The sequence below is a fragment of the Leucopleurus acutus genome (assembly GCF_964270905.1).
Source record: "Leucopleurus acutus genome assembly, chromosome: 19".
Lineage (NCBI taxonomy): Eukaryota > Metazoa > Chordata > Mammalia > Artiodactyla > Delphinidae > Leucopleurus > Leucopleurus acutus.
In genome coordinates, this window is record NC_139161.1 from 7686635 (window position 1) to 7705062 (window position 18428).

The window sequence follows — 18428 nt, forward strand, 5'->3', positions numbered from 1 at the left end:
GTGTTCTCTCTTCCAGGTCTTCTTTTCTTAAAACCTTGGTTTATGGGCTTCCCTGGTGGTGCAGTGGTTAAGAATCCGCCTACCAACGCAGGGGATACGGGTTCGAGCCCTGGTCTGGGAAGATCCCACATGCCGCGGAGCAACTAGGCCCGTGAGCCACAACTACTGAGCCCTCGTGCCACAACTACTGAAGCCTGCGTGCCCAGAGCCTGTGCTCCGCAACAAGAGAAGCCACCGCAATGAGAAGCCCACGCACCGCAATGAAGAGTAGTCCCCGCTCGCCACAACTAGAGAAAGCCCGTGCGCAGCAACGGAGACCCAGCGCAGCCAAAAAAACCAAATAAATTAAAAAAAAAAACAAACCTTGGTTCAGGCAACCCTCCTGCCTGGCTCGGTCTGTCTCCTGCCTAATCCAGTCTGCACACCTCCGCCAGGTGGGCCCTCGTGAAGCCACGTTCCCACTGTACCACTGGCCTGCTCAGGGCCCCCACTTCTGCTCCGTGCTTCACGTGTACTGTCCCTGCCGCCAGGAATGTTTCTCTCACCTGTCTCTTCGTGTCTAAGGAATTTTGACATTCAGCTCAAACGCTGCCCCGCCATCACACTGCTTCTGGCTCCCTCCACTTAGCGCGATCCTCCACAGCATGTCAGTGTCTCTGTTTTGGGAGCGCTTCCTTTCTCTGGTTAAAATTCATTCACTCATTCAACAAACACTTACTAACACCTATGTGCCAGGTGTGGTGTTGTTATTCATGTACATGTCCTGTCTCCTACTGGACCATGAGCTCCTCAGGACATGGACCGCTTTTCACCTCCCTATGCTCCGCTGCACCTAGCCCACCGCCTTACCAGGGGTGGGCTCGACAGCCCGCTGACCTCTGTTACATAAAACCAGGGTAGAGGCGCACAGGGTAGAGGATCCCATCTTCCACTCAGCCGCCCGGCTTTTCCACCGGCTGCGCCTGCGTCCAGAACCCACCCTCCTCAGACATCTTCCCAGTTCATCTCACCTCCTCTGCCCATGGACCACTTTTCTTTTTACCTGCAACTGCGTGGCATGTGGGATCTTAGTTCCCCAACCAGGGATCGAACCCACATCCCTTGCAGTGGAAGCACGGAGTCCTAACCACTGGACTGCCAGGGGAGTCCCCTTGTCCATGGACCACTTTTTTTTTTGTTTTGGTACGCGGGCCTCTCACTGTTGTGGCCTCTCCCATTGCGGAGCACAGGCTCCGGACGCGCAGGCCCAGCAGCCATGGCTCACGGGCCCAGCCGCTCCGCGGCATGTGGGATCCTCCCAGACCGGGGCACGAACCTGCGTCCCCTGCATCGGCAGGTGGACTCTCAACCACTGCGCCACCAGGGAAGCCCCATGGACCACTTTTTAAAGCGAGCCTCCCGACCCTTACGTGACACACGGATCCCCGGTAACACCTGACACGTACGTTTTGTACTGACTGTCTTTTGTGTCCACCCCACCCCAACCATGAAGCCTGTAAGCGCCAGGAGGGCAGGACTTTTGTGTGTCCCCACTGCTGCTGTCCTCTGCATAAAGGATCATATGCCTGGTCAGTAACACAGGCCCCGTACACTGATAAAAGACTGAGTCTGGTGACACCTTTGCTGCTGTCTCAGAGAGTGTTCAAAGGGCGTTTGATGAATGAATGAGAGCAGACAGGCCGGAAGAGGCCAGCAGGCAGGAAGCAGAGCACCTGGAGTCCAAAACCAAACACGGAAGGACACTGCACATCACCTCTCTGAGATGCTGGGCTGACGGTCTCTGAGACAGGGGCGTCTCAGATTCGCTGCATGAACGCTCATCTTCCTCTTCGTGCAGCACAGAAGAATTCTGGGAGATGGACCTGCATAAGCCCGGAGGGAGAAGCAGCTGCAGCCAATGCCCCTTAAAGAACAGAACTCGCCCGCACTCCCATTAACCAGACGTCACAGGGAGAAGAGGGCCCTGAGGGGAACCTAAATCTTAGGAAGGAGCGGGGACGTGAGAAAGGGCACCAGAGGGTCTGAGAACTCTTCTGGGCGTCGGAAAATCGGAGTTTTACCTTTAGCTCTTTCAGACAATTGTGTCTGAACTGGGGGAAAACCACTGACATGTCTGGGGTTTCAATATTTTCATGTGTAAAATACCTTCCTTTCCTCTGCCGCGGAAGCTTATTATGACTTGCTCCTAGTTGGATGTAAACGCCTAAGAAACACAGATCACAAGGTCCCTTTGGTCCTCAGACTAAGTGATGCTCCCAGGGGCCTGAATGACCCTAACGCTGTCATCGTCCCTATACCCCATACTCTCCTCCCACAACAGAACCCATGAGAGGTTCGTCCGTCTGGATCCTCCTAAGTACCCATGTAGCATCTTATTTTCCTCTCCCAAGGGATGGGATAACTACCCCTCAGGTGCTAGCCCAGGTCTTCAGTGCAATGAGCAGCTCTGGGAACAGGCCAGAGGGTCTACACTGCCCTGGGACTTGGGACTCGAGCCAGCACCGAGGAGGTGAAAGATGGATTGAAAGCACCTCATCAAGGACCCCAGGGCCAACACTACTGCATGCTGGCTACTCACTTGGAGAGACTGTTTCTGAGCTTGAGTCCTGGGCTGCTGCAGTCGGACAGGCGGTCGAGGGGGGAGAGCGTCCGGACAGGAGGCAGGTGGCCGTCACTGCCGTAGGAAGGCAGCATTCCCGAGAGGTGTCTGTCTCCAAGCACGTGGAGTGGGGGGACTGCCGGGGATGCGGTAAGGGGCCCATTGAGGGCCTCCAGAAGAGATACCACTTCATAACCCGGTGGAATGTTCTCTGAGGACTAGGGGAATCAGAGACAGGTTGGGAAATTAATTAAATACTCTTCCTTTTATGGTATGAGCGTTGTTTCTTCCTCTGCGTTGGAAAAACGCTTTCTTTTACATCTAGTCTGGGGCTCTGGCAAAGGGAAGCCGTATTAGAAGCAGAAGAAAGATAAATTATCAGAGAACCGCGTGTTCCTTGACGCTGCTTACTGATGAACTTCTTCTTAATACTGTTTATTTTTTCCGATTACGGTAGAAATATATGTTCATTACAGGAAATTTGGAAAATACATAAAAGTGGAAAGAAGGAAAAAAGTCATCAACCATCAAATCACCCAAAGTGATAACTTTTGTTAGCATTCTGGTGTTATTTTCTTCCAGTGTTTTTTCCTCTGTACTGTTTCCACAGTTGTGATCAATGTGTTAATGATAATTTTATACCCCGCTTACCTCACAGAACATAAATATTTTCCTTCACATGCAACCCTTTTCATAGATACCATACATTTCCTTACTCTTCCATTGGTGTTGGCTATTTAGCTGTGCCCATTTCCTGCTGTAAACAACACTTTGATGAACATCTGTTCATCTATTGTGCATAAATCTCTTTTTCTCAGATCATTTTCTGGGTATTAAATTCTAAGACCTTAGATTACCAAGTACAAATGTTTTTAAGGCTCTTAATATATACAGCTGTTTTGTTTATTTTCAGTGATTTTTCTAGTTACACCCTTACAAGCAGTACAGACTACCTGTTTTAATTGCTTCTTGGCCAGCATGGGGTATCTTTAAAAAAGGAAGTTTTTAAAGGTGAAAGGTGAAAAATGGTCTCTCATCTTAATTTGCATGTTGTTGATTTTTAACGTGGTTGACTTTTTAAAAAATGACTGTTGACCAGCTACGTTTCCTCTTCTGAGAAATTTTTTATATATCCTTTGCCCATTTAGCTACTATTTCATTCAAGTGAGTTATGGTAAAGATACCAGCCTTTCCTCTGATGCAAATGTTGTGAGTACATTTTTTTTCTTTAGATGATTTGCTGTTTGGTTTTAACTTTGGTCATCTTCTACACATCTAAAAAAAAAATTTTTATGCGATAAAATCTACATGTTCGGGACTTCCCTGGCGGTCCAGTGGTTAAGGCTCCGCACTTCCACTGCAGGGGGTGCGGGTTTGATTTCTGGTCGGGGAACTAAGATCCCACATGCCACGCGGCGTGGCCAAAAAAAAAAAAAAAAAAAAATCTACAGGTTCTTGTTTTGGTAGCATTCCATTGTTTTCAAGCTTAGAGAGCCCTCTCCCATCCATAGTCAACTAAAGAATCATCTATAATTTATTCTAGGTTTTTAATGTTTGGCTTGCTCTGTTTTCAGTGCAGTTAACTAGTTACTCCGCCTGGAATTTGTTATCTGGTAAGAACTGAAGTGCTAAACTCATTGTTGCTCCCTAAAGCACTACCTAATCATTCCAATACCATTTAGTGAATAATTGGTAATTAATCTCTTCCACTAGCGTGTTAACCTAAAGACAAGACCTTCTGGTCTATAACTACAAAGCGTGGAGGCTTGACACCATCACTTACACCACGAGACAGCGGTGAATTATTTCATCTACGTGGCTCCCAGTCCCTGAAGCCACGAAATAAGACAAAGAAAAACAGTTACCTTCTCGGAGGATTCAGATAAAAATAGTAAATTGTATCTAAATCCCAAACAATCATCCCCTTGTTTCTGCTTGGGGGCGTTCCAGAGCTGGACCCCATCCCCACCCCCATCCGCCTGGACACTGGAGTGAAACAGCAAGCTGACAGCTCTAGGGATGGTAAATGTTAGCTGGACGCTGAGTCCCCAAGGTGGAAAGGGGAGCTTTTAATGATCAGAACCTCATTTTCCACTGTACTATTGGCTGGTTTTTAACACAACATGATCTCGCCCAGCTTACTCAGTACTTCAGAATGCCAAGGTTTAATTACTTGCCACAAAGTCACGTGAAGAAGGACAAAAGGTGAAAAAAGCCCAACTTACTGAATGCTCTTCTGAGTCGGATGTCTGGGATGAGAGGATGGGGTTAAAGCTGGTTGGGGACAGAGGGCCCAGTTTCTTCCTCATGGCTCTGATCTGAAGCAGTGCCCGGAAGGCTGTGAAGAAGAAAACAGGCCATCAGGACACGGTGATGCAGGAGTCAGGATGGACAAGAGCCCGCACAGAAGCCACGACCCCTTCTCCCCCCGAGGGCTGACCTCGGGGACCCAGCAGGGCCTCCGGGGCTTACGCAGTCGGCAGATGGGGCAGTTGTTGGCCTGGTAGCGCAGGGTGTCGGCGCAGGTGTTACACAGGCAGAGGTGACGACAGGGCAGAATCAAGGTGTCCCGCACGTCTGAGAGACACACCACACACTCGGCGCTGTTATCACTCACTTCATCCTCAGCCACCTGGCCGGGGGACAGAAATTTAGCCAGTGTCACAAAGACCCTCACGTCACACACTTTCTTTCGAAGGCAGCCTGCCTGCAGAGCTGAGACAATGCACTTGGTAAACTACGTTGAACTTGGTTGTTTACCAAGTGCGCTGGCACACTCAGTTTCACTTCTTCTGGCAACTGTTTGTCTCAAGCTCGTCCTCTGAGGCTGACATCTGGTCCTGTCTGAAAGTCGGAGCTGAAGGGGCCCAGGAGGCCACCCAGGGAAGTGGGGAGCAATGAACTGAGTGAGCAGAGCCCTGCCGAAGAACCGACCCAAACCAGCCTGTATTCTCATTTCCCGCGTTACATAAGTATAATCATCTGAAACGAGGAAGAAGGAGTGCCCTTCTAGGACCAAATGGATTCCAGAGCTTGGCATGCTAAGTTCCTAGGTCCTGGCTGGATCAGAGAAGTTCTCACTCTGCCTCCTGGGAAGAGTACATTCAGAACTGCGGAGGGAACTTGCCTTACACTCTTGCGTGTTGTACTTGTTTTCAATTCCATAGATCTCCTGAAGGAGGTAGCTGACCCCATCCACCTGAAGAGCCAATGGAAAAGTTCAAGGGCAGAGGCTGGTTCTACCGAGAGATGAGTGGGAACTCACCCCCCACCCCCCAACCTCCTTCGGTAACCAAGGACTACTGATTCACAATGAAAAAAATCAAAGGCCTAGAAGAGTAAAGGAGGTTCTTATTTACTAATGTGTTCTCTCTGGGAGGGGAACGGAAATCAAATGCTTCATTCACCCGCCCTTATGCCCGACAGGGAACGTGCGCAAATACAACAGTAACACTCGTACTGCAGGTCGCTGTAACGGACAGTCAAGGAAGGCAGAAACTAGGAAAAGGATGGAAGACCACGTGTCAGAAGCATCGGCTATGTAATAATAAAAGCTAAGTTTAGACATTACAAACGGGAAGCAATGGGAATGGGAAAGAAAGAGAAGAAATGGGCAAGGAAAAGAGGGGAAGGGAAAATGCAGAAGCAAAGAGAGAGCAGGACCTTGAAGGAGGGGCCGATTGCGCCCCCTCCAGGGCCACGGAGCCACCCCATCTCCAACACGCAGCAAAATATGACCTCTGTTGGCCCTGCTCCTTAAAACCTCAACTTTGGGAACTGCCTGGTGGTCCAGTGGTTAGGACTCAGCGTTCTCACGGCCAGGGGGCCTGGGTTCAATCCCTGGTCAGGGAACTAAGATCCCGCAAGCCCCGAAGCACAGCCAAAAAAAACCCCCCAAAAGCCAGAAAACATGAGAACCTCAACTTCAATGCCCCGTTTGACTCCCACTAGCTTGGGCCATGTTGGTGCCAAAGCTGGCCCCTCCCTTGTTTCTTTACGTCTGCTCACTCCTCTCCCCTGCCCCACCCTGTCCCAGTTATCCCTGCCCCTAAGGCCCAGCCTGTCACCCACTCTCCAGTCTGACAAAGGCTGTTGCTGATGCCAATCTAGCGACAGAAGAAGAGATAAACCATTTCCCTTGAGCTACCCTAGCCTTTCCATCCCATCCAGGAGTCCTGGGGAACCAGGCCTTCCCATGAGGCAACTCACTGAGGCCAGGCCTTTCCAGGCCGTACCCTGGGCTCAGGATCTGTTATCTCCTCTGCCTCTCTTAAAACTTGCTTTAACACAGTGATTATATTGGAAAGGACATTATCAACAAATTCATACTAAAGTATTACTGACTACTATTGACCTCATTAAGGGTGGAGAGCACTTAATACCTGAAGAATGAATGATGTAGAATTTCAGATATCTGTCACCCATCTGCGGGGGGGGGGGCTTTCTTTGCATCTCAACCCGAGGTCTACCCTGCCCCCCACCCGACTGCTCCACACCCTTGTGTGACGACACACCTTCCCTTGGCAATGCCACTGACACCTCTCCCCTCCTTGTCTTCCATGACCCTCCTCCTGCCTCTGCAAGAGTGGAAGGAAAGTGCTGGCACACAGCGGGGGTTAGGACTTCCAGCAACATATGCGTAACTTGCCTGATCATTCTGGGAGGGGGCAGATGGCCAGCAAACTTGGAATGTGAGAAAAGGAATGTTGGGATAAATTACGCCAAGAGCTCCAGTTGGCCTTGAACTGGATCCCAATACTTTTATCCTTTAGCTGGAAATGTCTCTCACCCTGGCATTTTAAATAAAAACATTCTCCCTAAACCTACAGTCAGGAGATAAATCTTGTCCTTTCATTTTCTAAAGTCCCCTGCTCAGATAATGGCTACCTCACCACCAACAATTCGGGAACAACAGAGATACCAAAAATCAGTGTTCCTTTCAGGCCACCCAAGTAGTTTCCAACGCAGAAAAGCATTCCCTGTTTGCTTTTCTTCTTTGATTTAAAAAAAGGGGGGTGGTGGTGGGAGGGAAAGAAGAGTGCTTTAGCAAAAGAGTGGAGAGAGAGAGAAGGGGGTATACCAACAGTCCCTGGCCCTCGAATACTTACTACTTGTTTCTGTTTGAGGGGCTTGACACAGAAAGTCCCGTCTGTGTGCTGGAGCGAAAATACACAGTTATGAAGGAGGGCAACGAGGATCAGCTGTTCTTTTGTTACTTCTCTCAATTACATACCTCCTGGAGGCCCCCCCAGCGCCCCCCACCCTGCCAGTGTGGAATGACAGACTCCTAATACAGGAAGGGTCTTCAAGCACATAGTCTAGCCCTTCTTCTTTAAGAAGAGGAAATGATGGATTTCCCTGGTGGTCCAGTGGTTAAGAATCGGTCAGGGAACTAAGATGCCACGTGCCGTGGGGCAACTAAGCCCGAGCGCCGCAACTACTGAGCCCATGCACTACAACTAGAGAGAAGCCCTGGCAGCACAACGAAGATCCTGAGTGCCATAAATAAGACCCGACGCAGCCAATAAATAAATATTAAAAAAAAAAGAAGAGGAAACAAGGCCTAAGGAGCTGAAGGTCATGCAGCAGGTTGGTGGCGTAGCCCCCGGTGTGGTGCTTCCCCTGGCTCCCTGCGCAGCCTCGGAGCCGAGCCCAGGCAGCCAGCGAACAGGGATCCACGTGTCCTCACAGGAAAGACAGAGCAGCGTGTACCAAAGTGAGGCCCTGGAACATTACCCACTGACCTTTTCAAAAGTGCCCAGCAGGACGTGGCAATGGCCAAAATACTCTGAAACAAATAAAGGCACATGGATGAAGAAGAAGAAAGCCCACAACACACCTCGATTCCACTCACCTTCCCCGGGTCCCACAGTCTGGCAACACGAACCCTCTGGCTGTCACGGGGAGGGGCAGGTTACGTCACCCAGTAGGACTCTCGTTGCCCGAGAAGCGTGGGAGAAAAAGTGCGTGGGGATGTGGGAACTGCCTGATACCCACGGGGGGAGGTGTGCTGTTCTGAGGCCTCAGTCGCTGCCAGGACTGCACGCTACATACGGGCACGTGTGCAGCCCAAGAAGACAGGAAGCACCCATACCATCTCCTTCATCCACCACAGCATGGACCACTAACGGGTAAACCTCTCTGTCCAGGTCAAAGCCAAGCTGAAAGAAAAGGAAAAAGAAAAAACACAAGGGACTTAACACATTTAAAGGGCACAGTAATCCGTCAGAAAAGGGAGGTCTCGTCAGGAAGCCCGAACCTCATCTCTGTTCCTCTTCCATCAACCTGGTTAACTACCTAAGTCCGTAGAATTGAAGGCCACCAGTCTCTTTGTAAAAAGTCCCCTAGATGTAAAGGCTTCTAACCTGCAGGTCTTTCCTTTGGGCACGGCTTTCTCAAAATATCCTGGGTTAATGGGCTACTCTGGGATAGAAAAATTAGATGTATCCTTCCCAGGGCGTGAAGACGTTACAAGGCTGAAGGGGAGCATGGCCTTCGAGTACCCGGGCCCATCCTTTGCTGCTGGCCAGGGTCCTGAGTAGCTCCCACGCCCTGTGGGTCTGTGGGCAGAACCTGCCCTGCGCTTTCTCCCAGTGGCCGGGCCCCTCCGCCAGCCGGCAGCTCACCTCCTCTTCAGCCCACTCGGAGGGGTCCACGGTGTGGGAGGGCAGGCAGAACTGCTGGCACACCCCACGCTTGTAGTGCACCGTCTCTGACTGCAGGCTGTTGTCTTTGGGGATGTAGCTGTTGATCAAAGTGGGAAGCAAAGCAAAAGTTACTGACAGTTTCCTCTGTCTCAGGCCTGTTCTCAGTTATCAACAGGTTCTCGGTATAGAGTGGAAGAGAAAAGAGAAGAAAAGATCTTCTTTATAATCTCTTTCCTTTGCCCTTGCTTGGTAATGCTATTAAAGTTATCTATCAACCCACATATCCACAGAAAGGTAGCTTAATAGATTTTTAACAGCATCATGATGACCTGAAGGACTATGCTGCTATCTGTCACGGTACCAAGATGACATAGTTTGAAGGGGAAAGGTGAAAAAGTAAGGCTGGGTAGAAGAAAATCCAAATTCAGGAACCAGCTCTCACCTGGGTGTAGAAAAAGAATGTTTTCCTCCACAGGTGAGCACGTCAGGCACAGACCCTAACCTGTCTAGGAAGGATGTGGCTCCCCGGTCCTTTGTTCTTACCTGGCAATCCCATTCTGGAACTCTTCGGTGGCCTGATAATAGATGGTGATGGCCACCCGAGCATCCGTGTCAAAGGTGAACTCCACGTTGTAGTGGACTTTCGCTCTGCCGGCCTCTTCCCCCGGGGTCTTCACTTCCTCGGCACATCTAGAAAACCACAAAGACTCAGCATTTGGGAGTAGCAAATTAATATTTTAAAAGTAATCTTTTTTCTTTTTTTTTGTGGGATCTTAGTTCCCTGACCAGGGATGGAACCATGCCCTCTGCAGTGGAAGTGCAGAGTCCTAACCACTGGACTGCCAGGGAATTCCCTTCTTTTTTTTTTTTTGAATATTTAGTTATTTGGTTGCACCAGGTCTTAGTTGCGGCTCGAGGGCTCCTTAGTTGTGGCATGCGTGTGGGATCTAGTTCCCTGACCAGGGATTGAACCCAGGCCCCCTGCATTGGGAGCGAGGAGTCTTATCCGCTGCGCCATCAGGGATGTCCCTTGTTTTCTTTTTCTAATTGAACGTATTGTGGGCTTCCCTCTGTGATCATACACTTTCCATCCTCATTTTGAATGACGGCAGAGCACTTTGTTACCGCTATCAGGGGGCATTTAGGGGATTTCCGATATTTCACGGCGCCACAGTTAACATCCTTGTGCGTTTGCCAGGCTTTACAAAAAAAAGTTTTAAATTTTAATCAAAGTTACTAATCACATAGTTTAAATAGTTTCCACAAGGCTTGTGACAAAAAACCAGCAGGTCTCTTTCTGTCCCTTTTCCTCTTCTTTAGAGAAAACTGCCTTTACCTCTGTAGCTGACCATTTTGGCATTTATCTGCATGTTCATTTTTCAGTTTTAGGCATTATCTATTGACCTCCTACTATGGAAATGAGACTTTCTCTTTCCTCACTCTGCTCCATATTGGGACACCCCTTCCACCATGTGATACACCATGATTTTGTTAGCTCAGGACATCTTCGTCTATACGACTGTGAGTCCATCAACATTATTCACAGTTCAGCCACAGAGTAATCTCTAATAATTTTTCCTTTCCTGCATAAGTTTTTCTTAGAGCTTGTACTCATTTTGCTTTTTTTTCAGTTGCTTAGTCTTTTATGCACTAGTCACTAATTCAAATTCAAACTCTTTGGCTGTCTACATCTCGACGTTCAGACGTACCAGGTATTCTGTGCACCTTGTCTTTTTGAGCAGGACACTTATGGAGCCTTCTGACCTGCTCCATCTGGACCCTGATCCCTCCGTACCTGCACATGGCTGCCACCCTGGACTCTCCCTGTCCCATCTCCCTGTGTGTCCCTTTTGCCTCTCTCCTGGAGAATCGCATGCTTCCTGCACCTCCTGGCTTCCTCTTTCTTGGGTTACGCTTTCCTTTTGCTGGAGCACAACTTCCAGTAGCATCCTGAAAAAGGGTGTGTTGGAGGGATAAACTTTTCGAGAGATTTTATTATACAATCACGCGTCATTGAAAGTCTGGCTGAGGGAATTCCCTGGTGGTCCAGTGGTTAGGACTCGGTGCTTTCACTGCTGAGGATGCAGGTTCAATCCCTGGTTGGGGAGCTAAGATCCTGCAAGCCACGAGGCCAAAAAAAAAAAAAAAAAAAAAAAAGTCTGGCTGAGTGAAGAATTCTGGATTATAAATACTTTAAAAAAGTCATTTCAGAGCATTGCTGCGTTATCTTTTAGCTCCCAGGGTCGAGCACTCGGTGGACCTTTGTAGAAACTCTTAAATTATGTACGTCATCGGTAATTCCTTCCTTCTATGTTCTCCATTCTCTCTTTCTGGAACCATTAGTTGGCTGTTGGACCTTCTATTCTTCGTATCTTTCCTCTTCTGTTTTCCATAGCTTTACCTTTATGCTCCACTTCCTAGAACATTTCAACTTTTCTTCCGATATTCTATTGGTTTTTTCATTTCTACGTTTTTAAGCTCTGAGAGCCTTGTTTGTTTGCTAAACGCTTTGTGTCACTGCGTCCGTGAAATAAGAAGGCAGTATCTTCTCTATGTCTCTGAGGCTACAAATCAAGGTTTCCTCTTCCTGCACAGTTTTTATTTCCACTTTTTCCCCCTGTTGGCTTGTTTTACAATTGTCTTTCACACGATAGGCGTTCCTTATACATCTGAGAATCTTTGGTTGTCTGCTCATACTAAGACATTTAAACCCCCTAATTGTGGTCCATGGGGACTTCCCTGGCGGTCCAGCGGTTAGGACTCCACGCTTGCACTACAGGGTGCATGGGTTCGATCCCTGGTCAAGGAACTAAGATCCTCATGGCACGCGGCCAAAATAATAATAAAATCCTGATGGGAACTGAGTGCACGGTGGGGCTTGGGGATGCTAGGCTTCCCTGGGGACTCATCTGGGTCAGGCGAGGGACCTCCAAAACCAGTCTCTTTGGTCTTCCCACCTGGGGGCGTCTGATTGTCCAAAGAACAGTTTTCCTCTCTTCTAAAAATGGCCTGACTGCTGGCATTCTGGGCTTAGAGTTGGGGTTGGGGGGCAGGCTGGAGGGCTCAGCATCCAACGTTTCTGAATTCACTTAACCCCCTGATTTCAGTACTGAGTCCAGCCCTTAGCTGTGCCTCGGTCCCCCAAGTCCAGAGATTCTTTGTTTGAACTTTTCCAGTGAGCATCGTCTGCCAGCCTTTTGCCAGGGTGTGGGAGGGCAGTTCTGGCTGTGTAGTCTAAGGGAGGGGGGATGGGGATCTGAATACCTCTCAAGCAGACTTTCCACTAACCTCCCTCCTTTTAGCCACCCCCACCCCCAAGATGTCCAGAGGTACCTGGAACTGCCAATTCCTGAGCCTTCTGGGGGAAACCACAGTACAAACTGGTGATTCTCAGCTTTTCCTTCTGTTTGTTCAGGATCTTGATTTCTCAGGTTTAGTAAGTTATTTAACATTCACCACCTGTTTCCAGCCTCTAAAATTTTTTTAAATTTATTTATTTATTTATTTATTTTTGGCTGCGTTGGGTCTTCGTTGCTGTGTGTGGGCTGTCTAGTTGCGGCGAGCGGGGGCTACTCTTTGTCGTGGTGCGTGGGCTTCTCATTGCGGTGGCTTCTCTTGTTGCGGAGCATGGGCTCTAGGCGCGTGGACTTCAGTAGCTGTGGCTCGAAGGCTCTAGAGCGCAGGCTCAGTAGTTGTGGCTCGCGGGCTTAGCTGTTCCGTGGCATGTGGGATCCTCCCGGACCAGGGCTCGAATCTATGTCTCCTGCATTGGCAGGCAGATTCTTAACCATTGCGCCACCAGGGAAGCCCCAGCCTCTAAAATTTTGTTGCCGTTGCTCCTTTCCCACTCTCCCAATTTTTGTGGATTTGTGCTGTTTAACAATACTCATTATTGTTTAGTGGGGTTTGGAGAGGAAGCAAAGGTACACGTTCAATCCTCCATCTTTACCTGGAAATCTGAGAATCAGAATTTACTTTAGTCCCATCTCAGAAAAAACAAAATCAAAACTCACCCTTCATCTTAACATTTATTGATCACCAGGTGCTTTCCCTTTCATTATCCCCTTTAATTTTGACAACAGCCATGAAAGGTAAGGTTGGTTCACTATTTTACAGGTGAGAACCAGAAGCTCAGAGCAGTTGCCTCATTTTATTCTAGAGCTGCAGCCAGGCTGCCACGTCCGAGGCCAGGACCTCAAGGGGGCTCAGACCCCTGAATCCATCTCCATCAAATACGCGAGCAGACCATATGTGATGAGAGAAACAAGTAGCCGGAGCAGCTGACAGCTGGCAGGCTCCCGAGGCCTCAGTAGCCTCCATCTATCCTGCTGCGGCAGGAACTCCCCGGTGGAGGGGGGAAGGCTGGCTGCAGACTCTTCTGCAGCGAAAGAGTTTCCCCTTGCCTGCGCCGTCCCCAGGGTTGACCCCGGGGGTGTGAGCGGCTGGGGAGGCAGTTGAAAACCTCAGGGACAAATAAAATATTAAAAAACTGAGACAGAAAACAGATTAGTGGCTGCTTAGGCCGGGAAGAGGGGTTTCGGGGGGAAATGGGGGATGATTAATAATGAGTATCGGGTAATAATGAGTATCGGGTTTCTTTTCGGGGTGATGAAAATGTTCTAAAATTAGATAGTAGTGATGGTTGCACAACTCTGTGAATAACTAAAAATCACTGAATCGGGGGACTTCCCTGGTGGCACAGCGTATAAGACTCCGCGATCCCAATGCAGGGCACCCGGGTTTGATCCCCGCTCAGGGAACTAGATTCCACGTGCATGCCGCAACTAAGACTTCACATGCCACAATTAAGAGTTTGCATGCCACAACTAAGGAGCCTGCCTGCCGCAACTAAGACCCGGTGCCACCAAATAAAAAAATAAATACTAAAAAAAAAAAAAATCACTGAATTGTACACTTTAAATGAATGAACTGTATGGTATATGAACTATATCTCAATGAAATGGTTATATTTTATTCCTAAAAATTTATTTTTTAAGTTTTTTTTTTTGATGTGGACCATTTTTAAAGTCTTTATTGAATTTGTTACCATATTGCTTCTGTTTTATAGTTTGGTTTTTTGGCCTCGAGGCATGTGGGATCTTAGCTCCCTGAGCAGGGATCGAACGCACACCCCCTGCATTGGAAGTGCGGAGCCTTAACCACTGGACCGCCAGCGAAGTCCCTGAAGTGGTTGTATTTTAAAAAGATGATCAGAGAGAAATAAACTCCCTGATCTATAGAAGCATAAAATGCTCTCCGAGTCATCTTCTTTTGTCAGCTGAGAAGAATGTGGGACCTCTGGTTTGCCCTAACCAAATCTGTCTCCCCAGGGAACCAGTGAGTCTTAGTAGACAGACTTGCTATCTGGAGAGCAGTATCTGTTTAGAAATCACATTATCTCTGGGACTTCCCTGGTGGTCCAGGGTTAGAACTCCGTGCTTCCATTGCAGGGGGCCCGGGTTTAATCCCCAGTCAGGGAACTAAGATCCCACAAGCCTTGCCATGCAGCCAAAAAAAAAAAAAAAAAAAAAAAAAAAAAAATTGTGCTATCTCAGGGACAGCACAAAGAAGACAGATGCTGATGATAATTAGTACTGACAGTGGTGATTAAACAACAAACCCAGTGCACCAGAGGAAGGGCACATGAGATTAAGAATAAATTACAAAGGAAATATAGGCAATAAAATAAGGATTTCCTGCACCAAGTTCAAACATCCCATCTTCACACAGGCTTGTCGAGGTATCTGCAGAATTCACTTTCTCCTCCAACTGTTCTTTTTCTGGAAGGTTCACCAAATCGGGGTAATCATGACAGCTTCCAGGAGAGTGAAAGTTCTTCCCAAACACTGACTATCAGAGAAAGTTCTGAACAATCTAGGTGCGGAGACCCCTCATGCAAGCAGCCCACGGCCCGGAGGCCTAGAGGCCGGGCTCTGGGTTTGGCAGAAACCGCTCTGTGGGTCCCCTGGGGAGTCGGCTGCCCCTTCACGAAGAAGGGCCCCTGGAACCTGGCCCCCGCCGGCTGGGAACTTGAACTTACTTGACGAGTCTTAGTGTATCCTTTCGGATGTTGATCAGGCTTCTCAGAGTCTTCACTGGTTCTTGGGGAGGAGGGGCAGCGTAAGGAAACTGTGTCGGAAACAAAGTGGGAGAAGACTGTGTTTAGAAAGACGGATAACCATAGTAAGGGGACGTGCTCGAGGTCACAGCTACTGGGAGAGCTGGGATCCGACTTGGTGTCCAAAGCGCTACATTTATCTGCTTTTCCCATTAGATGAAGCTTATGTGAGTCAGCATTCAAAATGCGGACACCTAATAAAAACTCCCACTGAAGTTCCAAATACCAAGGGACACACGGTGGCCGAGTTAATCACAAAAGGCTTTTCCACCTGACCTTACACAACGGGGAGCCGGACCTGCAAGGATTTTCCTTCAGTGAAGCCACATGGTGTCTGAGGAATTTAGGAACTGCAAACACAAGAGAACCCCGTCATGTGTACAGAGTGGGGGCCTGCAAACAGTGAAGAACAAATTTCCTCCGCAGCTGATCATATAAAGGAGAGTTTTTTTAAAAGAAAGTGAGCCAAAGAGCTCTTTTGGGGTCATCAAGGGTTTGTGGTTGCCCATCATTTACCTCACGCTTTCACTCTCTTTCCCTGTTTAAACATGTGGGTTTGGAGTTGTGCGTTGATGACAATGAGGAGATGAGAAAGGGGACAGAGTAAAACATTTCACTGGGAACGGCTTTGAGAAGATTGAGTGATTTAAAATGTTCCCGCTATTCTTATAACGTCATTCGGGCAGTAAACATTTTTTACATATGATTCCCAGAAGACCTACTAGTGTTTGGAGCTTTGCAAAACCGTGGTCCTCTTAGCTCTGAAGAGTCTACCCCCTCGTGCGGGTCTCAGGAAACAGAACGTCCACATGAAACTCTGTGTCTTCCCAGATTTTTGCTGTTTTACTTGGGAAACGTAATTGAACCTATGGTACGTCTGATTTTGTGTATTGTGATCCCTGATACTTCATGTGCATGAATGTGACCCTTAAGAAAATACATTTAATCCAAACTATCAGCTGTGCATTCAGATTATTGCTTTGTGGGTATTGTGTAGCAACATTTTATTTTTTCACTGATACCTTAAACGTATATTCTGTTTTTGTTTTTTTTTTTTGGCCAGGCAGCGCATCTTGCGGGATCTTAGTTCCCCGACCAAGGATCGAACCCCGGGCCCTCTGCAGTGGAAGTGTGGAGTCCTAACCACTGGACCGCCAGGGAATTCTCACCTTAAACATATATTCTTTTAAAATATATGACAGTTGGTTTTCCTGATTACAAAGCAATACACGTTTAAGCAGAAAACTTGAAAAACACAATAAAGTACAAAACCAGCCATAATTTCACTACTCAGTGATACCAAAGTTAACATTTGCAGAATGTGTCTTTTGGGATAGGCATCCATCCACCCACCCACCTCCTCTCTCCCTCCCCCCGCTCTACTTCTCTGCACTGTTTCAAACTGTACCTACTCTTTTATTGTCTCTCTTTCACTTAGAAAGATGTGGCAAATGTTTTAAAGCCTATAATTTGACAATATAACTACACACATTAGAGACAGGGGCCTACTTTAATCAGTTCCACATTATTCAGTGTTTTCAGTTGGTTTTACTTTTTTTTTTTTTTTCCTGATACAAATGTCGTGGTGAATGCTTTGTCCCTACATTTCTGCGTGCCTCTTTGATTATTTCCTTAAGACATTCCTAGAAGTGGAATTACTGGATCAAAGAGTAAGCATATTTTTAAGACTTTTAAAACTATTTTGCCAAATTGTTCTCCGGAAAAGCTGATTGCAACTCTGCCCTCCTGCTTGCAGCGTATCAGGAGGCTTTTATACAGGAAAGCTGAAATCCTATAGTTCAGATCCCATCTGTGGCCCATTTCTCCACACACCCCCCACCCCCTTTGCTGGGCTGTCACACTAAAAGAATTTAAAACAATTTTTAAATAAGCTTAAGCAAAAAGTAATTAGGCAGGAAAACCCAACACAAATGCTTGTCTATTCTAAAGCCAAAATAAATGACTTTGGGATTAAAATTTTTTTCTGGAGTAGCGAAGTTAATCATATTCGTTTGCACGGGTACTTGGGAGTTACCTTAACTCCTACCTGAGTTCAAAAAAAACCCAGAGGTTTTCCCTTCACTCTTTGCCCTTTCCCCTCTATATCCTCCCTACCCCCGCAAAAAAAAAAAAGAAAAACAAAAGGAAGGCGGTGGGGGGCAGGGAGTTAGTGTTCTTCACCTTCCGTTTAGAATATTACATTTGATGATAACTGGCAATGGAACACAAGTTATTCGCTGCTCAGGGAAAGGCAACCGTGGGATCAATTGTTTATATACATAAACTATCCTTATAGTATAATAAATCCACACTTAACATTTTTAGCTCTTTACCCTCTGCCCCGCCAAAAGAAAACCATTGAAAATCTGTTTAGGAGAAACTAATCCTGTTTGTAGGCTCGTACCTACCAAAGCTTCTGCCTTAGTGGCCATTCACGTACCCAATCAGAGTCTACCGGCAATACTCAGTGCTGGGTGTAAAGAAAGACTTAAAGTGGAAAAGATAAGGTCCTGCTCTTTCAGGAAGCAGCATTATAAGGAAGATGATATAGTTACACAAATAACTGTAACACTAAACAGAAATGCCACAAAAAGGGCAACGATACAGGAAGTGACCGCTTCTGGCTGAGGTAATCCAGAAGGCTTCATGGAGGAGGTGGTATTTGATCTGGGATCTTGAAGGATAAACGTAATTTGTAAATTCAGAGATGACAGGGAAGACAGAGGAGACAGCAGGAACAGAGGCAAACTAAAGAAAATACTCTGCTCTTAGAGTCGCCTCCCCTACCTCTCTAGGCCAGGTTAGCCCACCGTGACTCTAAGCTTCTTCGTGATCTTCGCTTTTAAAACGATCATTTATTGAGCACTTACTAGGTGCCGGGCACTATACTAAGCTCTTTACATACATTATCTTAGTTATCCTTGGAACAATCCTGTGAGGGAGAGATAGTTCTTCCCTTTTTGCAGATAAGGACATTGACATAGGAACAGGTTCAGTATCACCTTCCAAAGTCCCACAAGTTTTAGGGAGAAGAGTTGAGGTTTGAACACATTCTACCTCCATC

General features: G+C 47.5%; 1 protein-coding gene across 5 annotated transcripts in view; it reads right to left on the minus strand.

Moving 5' to 3' along the window:
- The window catches only part of RNF157 (ring finger protein 157), a gene marked incomplete at its 3' end in the record, with an annotated part of 79735 nt that overhangs the window by 10662 nt on the left and 50645 nt on the right, over window positions 1–18428 (minus strand). For 4 of the 5 annotated variants that reach the window (XM_082860159.1, XM_082860162.1, XM_082860160.1 and 1 more), the window contains exons 3-13: window positions 15287–15375; window positions 9790–9936; window positions 9226–9343; window positions 8694–8760; window positions 8344–8387; window positions 7708–7755; window positions 5727–5798; window positions 5072–5231; window positions 4825–4937; window positions 2579–2817; window positions 1754–1862 (exon numbers count right to left, since the gene is read on the minus strand). In XM_082860159.1, the coding sequence (XP_082716285.1) occupies window positions 1754–1862; window positions 2579–2817; window positions 4825–4937; window positions 5072–5231; window positions 5727–5798; window positions 7708–7755; window positions 8344–8387; window positions 8694–8760; window positions 9226–9343; window positions 9790–9936; window positions 15287–15375 (1206 nt within the window). The remainder of the gene's footprint in view (window positions 1–1753; window positions 1863–2578; window positions 2818–4824; window positions 4938–5071; window positions 5232–5726; window positions 5799–7707; window positions 7756–8343; window positions 8388–8693; window positions 8761–9225; window positions 9344–9789; window positions 9937–15286; window positions 15376–18428) is intronic. The other variant, XM_082860163.1, reaches the window with a different exon arrangement.